The following is a 9,370-nucleotide window of genomic DNA, read 5'->3' on the forward strand; positions in this document are numbered from 1 at the left end:
CCTTTTATTTTAAAGTGGGTAATAATGAAAACTACCGAATATTTGAGTAAAATAATTGCTAAGAGATAGTTTTAGATTACTTTTCCTTCGAGGACTGCATTCACTATTTTATTTAATCACTTAGCATTAAGCCGAGAAAGTTGTTATAAATCTCGTTTACGTAGGTATGTAATTGGGTATTTGCCTACTTTTGAATTTGATAAATATTATAACCTTATTATAAACTATTTTATATCGTCCAATTCGTATAATCGTTGAAGGCTTAATCATACGAAGTTGATGTGGTTGATCATAATATTATTTTTATTAAAGTATGTAATATTATGTCCGTTCAAGTTTAATTAATTATTAATCAATCGACTTTTTGTCAAGTATTTCCAGTGTGAAGTGTGAACTGAGACAGTAAAATATCAATAATAAAATATATAAAATGACTGACTGCCTGAACGCACGCACAATATCAACGCACAGCTAAAACTTCTGGACGGATTGGGCTGTTTGGCATGCAGATAGCTATTATGACGTAGGCATCCGCTAAGAAGAAAATTCAACCCCTAGGAAGTAAAATAGGGGGTTGAAATTTGTGTAGTCCACGCGGACGAAGTCACGAGCATAAGCTAGTGATTAATAGCACATTGAATAAAATATGATGGACATATCAAAATTTGGTTATAAAGCACGATTTAGTTCTAAAACTTAGGCTTCTCAAAAAGTTCAAATTTTGAAAATGCGATTAGTGATTGCTGCAATAATTGCTGGTACCTACCTACTACATGAATGGGAGAGATGTGCATAGCATTAATAAAGGGATAAGTAAAACGAAGGAAGTTAATAACGATCTAGCACTTAAACTAACTAGGTAATCATAATATATCTTTAGATTATCTAAGATTAAATTTTAATGAGCGACATAATAATTTACTTAGTTAGGTTCAAACTAACAGTTGTAGCTCCGGCGTATTATCATATCACAGTTATCATAGTGTAAACTTCCAGGTGTAGGTAATGAATTGTAAGACAATTGAAGTCTTCAATCATTCGATACTTAAATTCAAATTAAGTACTATAGTTACCTACTTTTAGGGTTCCGTACCTCAAAAGGAAAAACGGAACCCTTATAGGATCACTTTGTTGTCTGTCTGTCTGTCTGTCTGTCTGTCTGTCTGTCTGTCTGTCTGTCTGTCTGTCTGTCTGTCTGTCTGTCTGTCTGTCTGTCTGTCTGTCTGTCTGTCTGTCTGTCTGTCTGTCTGTCTGTCTGTCTGTCTGTCTGTCTGTCTGTCTGTCTGTCTGTCTGTCTGTCTGTCTGTCTGTCTGTCTGTCTGTCTGTCTGTCTGTCTGTCTGTCTGTCTGTCTGTCTGTCTGTCTGTCTGTCTGTCTGTCTGTCTGTCTGTCTGTCTGTCTGTCTGTCTGTCTGTCTGTCTGTCTGTCTGTCTGTCTGTCTGTCTGTCTGTCTGTCTGTCTGTCTGTCTGTCTGTCTGTCTGTCTGTCTGTCTGTCTGTCTGTCTGTCTGTCTGTCTGTCTGTCTGTCTGTCTGTCTGTCTGTCTGTCTGTCTGTCTGTCTGTCTGTCTGTCTGTCTGTCTGTCTGTCTGTCTGTCTGTCTGTCTGTCTGTCTGTCTGTCTGTCTGTCTGTCTGTCTGTCTGTCTGTCTGTCTGTCTGTCTGTCTGTCTGTCTGTCTGTCTGTCTGTCTGTCTGTCTGTCTGTCTGTCTGTCTGTCTGTCTGTCTGTCTGTCTGTCTGTCTGTCTGTCTGTCTGTCTGTCTGTCTGTCTGTCTGTCTGTCTGTCTGTCTGTCTGTCTGTCTGTCTGTCTGTCTGTCTGTCTGTCTGTCTGTCTGTCTGTCTGTCTGTCTGTCTGTCTGTCTGTCTGTCTGTCTGTCTGTCTGTCTGTCTGTCTGTCTGTCTGTCTGTCTGTCTGTCTGTCTGTCTGTCTGTCTGTCTGTCTGTCTGTCTGTCTGTCTGTCTGTCTGTCTGTCTGTCTGTCTGTCTGTCTGTCTGTCTGTCTGTCTGTCTGTCTGTCTGTCTGTCTGTCTGTCTGTCTGTCTGTCTGTCTGTCTGTCTGTCTGTCTGTCTGTCTGTCTGTCTGTCTGTCTGTCTGTCTGTCTGTCTGTCTGTCTGTCTGTCTGTCTGTCTGTCTGTCTGTCTGTCTGTCTGTCTGTCTGTCTGTCTGTCTGTCTGTCTGTCTGTCTGTCTGTCTGTCTGTCTGTCTGTCTGTCTGTCCGTCCGTCCGTCCGTCCGTCCGTCCGTCCGTCCGTCCGTCCGTCCGTCCGTCCGTCCGTCCGTCCGTCCGTCCGTCCGTCCGTCCGTCCGTCCGTCCGTCCGTCCGTCCGTCCGTCCGTCCGTCCGTCCGTCCGTCCGTCCGTCCGTCCGTCCGTCCGTCCGTCTGTCCGTCCGTCCGTCCGTCCGTCCGTCCGTCCGTCCGTCCGTCCGTCCGTCCGTCCGTCCGTCCGTCCGTCCGTCCGTCCGTCCGTCCGTCCGTCCGTCCGTCCGTCCGTCCGTCCGTCCGTCCGTCCGTCCGTCCGTCCGTCCGTCCGTCCGTCTGTCTGTCTGTCTGTCTGTCTGTCTGTCTGTCTGTCTGTAGATCACACAAAAAAATTGTGTGTGTAGATCACACAAAAAAATTAAATTGTGGTCATGAACTAATAATAAGTATTTTGAACTTTCGAAGTGAGTGACTATATCAAGTGGGGTATCATATGAAAGGTCTTCACCTGTACATTCTAAAACAGATTTTTATTTATTTTTATGCATCATAGTTTTTGAATTATCGTGCAAAATGTCAAAAAAATACGACTGTAGTACGGAACCCTCATTGCGCGAGCCTGACTCGCACTTGGCCGGTTTTTTTTACTTATGTTACTACTATTTTAATAAGTGTTCATAATTAGCGCTATAGATACGGACACGGTAGAGACGTTTTAAACAAGATTGCGATGGAATAACTTATAACAGTTAAATTTTGAGTGATAGAAAATAGATAAAGAGATCAGACTTAGGTACAAATCAGCTCAGATGTAGAAAGGGAAGGTATAGGTATACCTAACTATGTAATGCAAATGCTTAACAGAGTCGCGTGTGTGTGTTTGTACTTGCTTGATTTTATGGTAAACATTATAGTAAGTATAAATAAATGAAAGGCCATTGACACCGACCATAGCAGAAGGCAGTAAACATTGCGTGAAAAATCGTTCAAAATTTAACTGTCTACACTTATATTAAAGGTGAAAACTGCTCTACTAACAGGAAGGTAACCTAGTTGGTTCATTGTTGTGTTATTCGTTTATGACTTTACTGTCGAATTTAGTAATTAATTAGAAGTACAGTCGTAGGTAGGTATTTTTTGGTACGTAAGTAGTAGGTATCTATCCAGTTTATCATTGAACGTATGATAATAAAGTAAAAGATAACTGGGTAGTATTGTATTAACGTTGTAATAATCTATCATTTGTTAATGAGCAAAATAACTAGTAGGTACAATGTTTATTACTGAATATTATGTAAGGGCTCGCCCACCTCCAGCTAAGAAACCATGTCGCACTTTGTAGCAAACGTCTTCGAAGGTGATGTTAATAGAATCCTCCACCAGCGACGTCGAATTAGTCTCCTGTGAGTCCGACTGGTTGTCGGTAGCCATTGCCACTAACACTTTAGAGCTGCACTAGAACAAAGGCTTCGTCCATCGCGCGAACACAAAGAATCGTGTTTGATGAAAACAAAGAGCGATGAAGCAGGCACTAGTTCGACTCGCCTGAGCGCGGAGGCGATTACCGGCAAACTAGCGGCGCAGGCGTTTCTACCTACTCAGTTCTCAGTGTGTAATTATCGGTCGTTCTCCCCACCAGTTGCTTGTCAGCTGTCAAACTTGCAGCTGATTGTTGTTATCGTGGCCAGACAAGTAGACTGTAGCCGAATCCATTCCTGGGCCGTGAAATGCACGGCGCATTTGTGTTCCGTTATGCAACTTTAAGTTTGCGTGGGTAGACGCTGCGAATTACTCAGATGCAACTGTCAAGGTCTACTCAAGCTGAACGGCTAACCTAAATGTAGTGGTAGCTAATTTGACCTTGTATATTTTCCTTTCCATCAAAAGCGTTTGTTTCTCCGTTTTTATTAGAGACTAGCTGATGCCCGCGGCTTCGCCCGCGTGGCTTTAGGTTTTTAGAAATCCCGTGGGAACTTTTGATTTTCCAGGACGAAATGTAACCTATGCGTAGTAGCCCGTCCCCAGGATGCAAGGTACCTACCTATCTCATATATTGTTATTAAAAGTCCCTTGGGATCATCACGACTTAGGAATGCCATTCCGTACAGCATCAAGGTTGAGGAGTTGGGTCCTCGAGTTCAACGATAAAGTTTACTTGGCATGTACCTACTATGTACCTACCTACCTCTAATATCAATTTATAACCAACAGTTTCTAAATCCCATCAGTTTTGGTGGGCAGGTCTCCTGCATAATCAGGATTGAGGAGTTGGAATCCAATTTTTTTATGAGACAATGTCGCAGTTTCGCTATCGATAAAAAAATTACGCAAATCGGCTCAGAAATCTCGGAGATTTCATTGAGCAATTATGTACTAGGAGATTTCGGTGTAGGTATATAGGTAGAAAAATACAACTCCTCCTTTTTTGAAAATTGGTTTAAAAGTAGCCTATGTTACTCCTTGGTTAATCTTCTATTTGTCTGTGAAAGTCCCGTCAATATAGGTTCAGCCGTTCCGAAGATTAGCCCGTTTAAACAGACACACATTTTTTTTTAAAACGTGTGATTCAGTTATGGTACAGTTCAAATAACCATATGAGCTTAATATGAGGTAGTTATTTCGAAATTAAGACAGACACTTCAATTTTAGTTATTAGTAAGTACCTATAGATTTAATGCTTGTACTGGAAGAGAATCATGTAGAGACTATTTTGGTCTACTCCTCGGTGGAATCATGCATAGTGGAAAGTTGGAAAGCTTTTCTGGAAAGCAATAACTTAAGTCTAGGTTGGAGCCAGCGCCGGTTGGAGCGCTTTTGATTGAAGATGCATCATTCTTGTCCTGAAGGAAGGTAGGTACTGACTACTAAGTCGAACTACAAAATATAAAATAATACCTACTAACGTATTGAGCGTATATAATATCCAAATGGGTAAGAAGTAGGTACCTATTGGTGTGGCTTATCGAATCCCTTGATTCTAGCCACTAGCTGGTTACATTTCATATTTTAGGACTATAGGTATTTTACCAAAATTTTTGCAAATCGGTCCAGAAACCTCGAAAAAATCGATACACATACATTTAAAAAATAATGGGCCGAATTGAGAACCCCCTCCCTTTGGAAGTCGGTTAAAAAGATAAGATTAAAGAAGGAAGTTGATCCTAAGTAGATTTTGATATGGTGAATGAATTAGGTGCCAGGATTGTTCAATAGATCTGTATTCTGTAGTATCTACCTACGCGACAGGTCGAGATGCCAATCGGGGTGGGGACGCCCCGCACACCCCACAGCCCCCGGTGCGGGATAGCGCGGGTGACGTGCGGCTGTGCGGGGCCTCCCTCCCGCCTCATACCCCCATTGCATCTCGACCTGTCGCGAAATATATACGCTAGTGAATATGTCTTAAAATCTGCAAAACTGATTTAGATCTGACAAGAGATCAAAAGGTTCTGATGAAAGAAAAGCTATTAGTCCTCTTTAAATGGTTATATTATACATACCTACTACAAAACCTGTCCAAAGGCATACCGGTCTAAAATCTACTTAGTGGCAATGCCACATTTAGTGGACTGTATATTGGCAAATTAAAATTACCTACTTGTGTTTATTTCGTAAAATATATTTTATGTGTTTATATTTATTTGTGTGTATCTCAAAGTCAAAGCCATAGGTACTAGTTACACTTTTTGATTGTCAATAGTTGAATATGTAAGACTGTATTTTAAAAACCTAAATCCGCCTGGATTCAGGTTTTTAAAATCCCAAGGGAACTCTTTGATTTTCCGGAATAAAAAGTAGCCTATGTCCTACCCCGGGATCCAATCTCTGTACCAAATTTCGTCAAAATCGGTTGAACGGATGGGCTGTGAAAGGCTAGCAGACAGACAGACAGACAGACACACTTTCGCATTTATAATATTAAGTAGTATGGATTAGCTTAGTCTCGCGACTTCCGCGAGACGAGAATAAGGCTTTGAAATTTCAAATTTCGAACCCCCTTAGGGGTTAAATTTTGAAAATGTCTACGTTTTAATAGCTATATACATGCCAAACAGCCCGATCCGTCCAATAGTTTGAGCTGTGCGTTGATAGATCAGTCAGTAAAACAGCTTTTTCTTTTATAAATGTAGGTAGATTATCATCATTTCACTATATCACTTGTTGACTAATCCTTACGGCGCTTACGCACTCATCCGATCAGAGTCCGTGAAAATACGTACCTTTTCGTTTTGTATGGTAGCTTATGCCATATTTCGTAGATCAATCAATCAATCAATCAATCAGCCTATTTGCATCCACTGCTGGACATAGGCCTTCCCAAGAGCACGCCACCACACACGATCCTCCGCCTTCCTCATCCACCCACTTCCCGCTATCTTTTTAAGGTCGTCAGTCCAGCGGGTTGGAGGTCGTCCCACACTACGCTTGCTGATACGCGGTCTCCACTCCAGAACACGTCTGCCCCATCGGCCATCGGTTCTGCGGCAGACGTGGCCTGCTCACTGCCACTTCAGCTGGCTAATTCGTTGGGCTATGTCGGTCACTCTGGTTCTTCTACGGATTTCCTCGTTACGCATTTTGTCCCTCAGAGAGATACCCAACATAGCCCGCTCCATAGCCCGCTGAGCGACTTTGAACTTGTGGACAAGGCCAATTGTCAGTGTCCACGTCTCAGCGCCATACGTCATCACAGGTAGGACACACTCATTAAAGACTTTCGTCTTTAGGCTTTGGGGTATATTTCGTAGATAATCGTTAGTATTCTCATGAATGACGGATAGAACTTGGATGACGGAAGTGCAGTGCGTAATCGCCGTTTTACCGCACTCAAAAACAGGACTTTTGATTAAGTAGGTAGGTATGTAGAGATTCAAGCAGTTCAGGTCGTCGTCGTCTACGATTAAAGTGAATGTAGAACGCAGGAATATCAACTCTGAATAATTATCCTACAAATTGTTTCATGATCAATCGACACCAACCAACCTCTAGCCATCTTTTAATAGGTTTCCGTACCTAAACTGTGTAGTATGTATAGTACGCGACAGGTCGAGAAGGCAATCGGAGAGGTAACGCCCCACACATCCCCACACCTCCTGTGCTCCAGAAAGTCCAGAAACACAAAAGTCACACGGAGCCCTGTTAATGTGATTTACTAAGTAGCTCTACTCAGTGTTTAAGAGTGTTTTAACGTGCTCGGGATCGAAACCCGGACCCCCTGAATAGGAAGCCGAAGTCTTAACCACTAGGTTACTCAGGTACCTACTTACCGACATGAAATTCAATTATAGAACAGTTTTTGAATGATTTGTGCACAAGTAAATAGATCGACTATGATATTTTAGTAGGTACCTACATTGCTTCGTCCCATTGTATGAAAAAGAAATCTTAAATTTGACCAACTTCTACTGTCCCGATTTTTTTCTTTCGATACGATGAAATGATCCTTACATGAAACTGAGTCGATCGGCATTAAAAACATTTGTAGTAAATTTAATTGATTTTCATGGACAACTCACGCTTGGCCAAAAAATTAACTATGCCAAAATTGGTTTCACAAAAAAAGACCTAAAGGTTCCCAGGACAGTCTCCTTGTATCTCCTATAGTTTTGGATTTCCCCATACTGTCCCAGTTAAAAAAAACACACTGTATATCCAAACTTTATCGCTTTATAATGTCTATAATGTCTACATGTGTAGATAGATACCTAAGCTTAATTTTTACTAAGTACCGACATGAAAATCTCGTAATGGATTTTAAAATATATCTCGTTACTGAAAATTGCGTGCCTAATGATCGAACAATTTAAAAAACGTTTTCAATAACAAAGGCGCCAATTATTTAAGTAGGCATAGATTTATTAATAAAAAAATATATTTAAAAAACCAACTGCCAAAACCACTACAAAGTAATAAATAATTTTTATTTCTACACGTGTATGTATGTTGAAGTCGGGCGAGCTTCACGTTTTGATTACTAGTTTCGTTTATTATGTTTGCCCGACTTCATACATACATACACGTGTAGAAATAAAAATTATTTATTACTTTGTAGTGATTTTGGAAATCGTTTTTTTTTTTTAATCTTTTTAGTGTAAGTAGTCACTTGTTGGTACCTAAAATATCAGTTCACTTACAAAACTTTCCAAATCCACACGGCTTAGGAGTTCAGTACCTTTAAAGCATCAGGATTGAAGAGTTGAGACTTGAAATTCAATAACAAAGTCTATGCTATGTAGTTTGAGCTGTGCGTTGATACATCAGGCAATCAGTCTGATTTTTTAAAATCCTATGGGAACTCTGTAATTTTTCCTGGATAAAAAGTAGTGTCTCCATGATGCAAGCCCTCTCTGAACCAAGAAGATGTTATCAGCCATTAATAATACTCGTCATTGCTGAGGGTCGTGACTTCTTTCCATTAATCACGTAATAATACCTAGTAGTTTTCTTGGGATAATAATGCAGTAGGTTCAGAGAGCTTACCGTATACACAGACATACAGACACTTTGACATTATATTATATCGCACTATAATGTATAGTTATGTATTTCGTATAATTTTAAAGTTTCAGGCAGCTAATTTTCACAGGTTTCATGTATGCATTATTTCAAGACACGATAATGCACTAGTTTTTTACTTATTAACACAGTCTTCGTAAACCTGAGAATAGTTATTTCTATCTTATTATACTTACATAGTATAGTATAAAAAGATGTCTAGACTGGCCATCAAAATAAGTATGACTAATTGATCTAGCAACGCACAATATACAGGATGTAACCAACACGCTAGCAAAAACGAAGACAGGTGATAGTACTGATGATTACTGATACAAAGGATCCTCGCTGTGAGAGAGTGGCTAGCCTCCTTGTACGGGGGTGTTGTGAAGTCCGGTAAGACTCACGTCGTCCTAATCGTTGCCTTCCTCACCTTCGATTTGTGCTGGTGAAAGTGATAGCAGGAAAGGGACTAATGAGGTACCTACCTATTGGGCGTAGCAACGATACTGAAAGCGCCAGGTGGAGGTGGTGCTGGTGCAGTGGCGTGCAAAGGAGATCAAGCCAGGGTATGCATTTAGGTATGAACTTATTTTACGGCAGGTTATAATTAAAAATAAGCATTGATTTATTACAATGAGGGTAAGCAGTGCGTTTATGCCTCTATGAGCTGCAC

General features: G+C 40.9%; 1 protein-coding gene across 2 annotated transcripts in view; it reads right to left on the reverse strand.

Moving 5' to 3' along the window:
- LOC117984641 (ATP-binding cassette subfamily G member 4-like) overlaps positions 1–3,795 on the reverse strand; it is a 49,509-nt gene extending 45,714 nt beyond the window's left edge. Inside the window, exon 1 of one of the 2 annotated variants that reach the window (XM_034971264.2) lies at positions 3,510–3,795. In XM_034971264.2, coding sequence (XP_034827155.1) covers positions 3,510–3,630 — 121 coding nt within the window. In that variant the 5' untranslated portion in view covers positions 3,631–3,795. The remainder of the gene's footprint in view (positions 1–3,509) is intronic. The other variant, XM_034971265.2, reaches the window with a different exon arrangement.
- Between the last annotated feature and the right edge of the window lie 5,575 nt (positions 3,796–9,370).

Source organism: Maniola hyperantus, chromosome 8 (genome assembly GCF_902806685.2).
Source record: "Maniola hyperantus chromosome 8, iAphHyp1.2, whole genome shotgun sequence".
NCBI classification, from domain to species: Eukaryota; Metazoa; Arthropoda; class Insecta; order Lepidoptera; family Nymphalidae; genus Maniola; species Maniola hyperantus.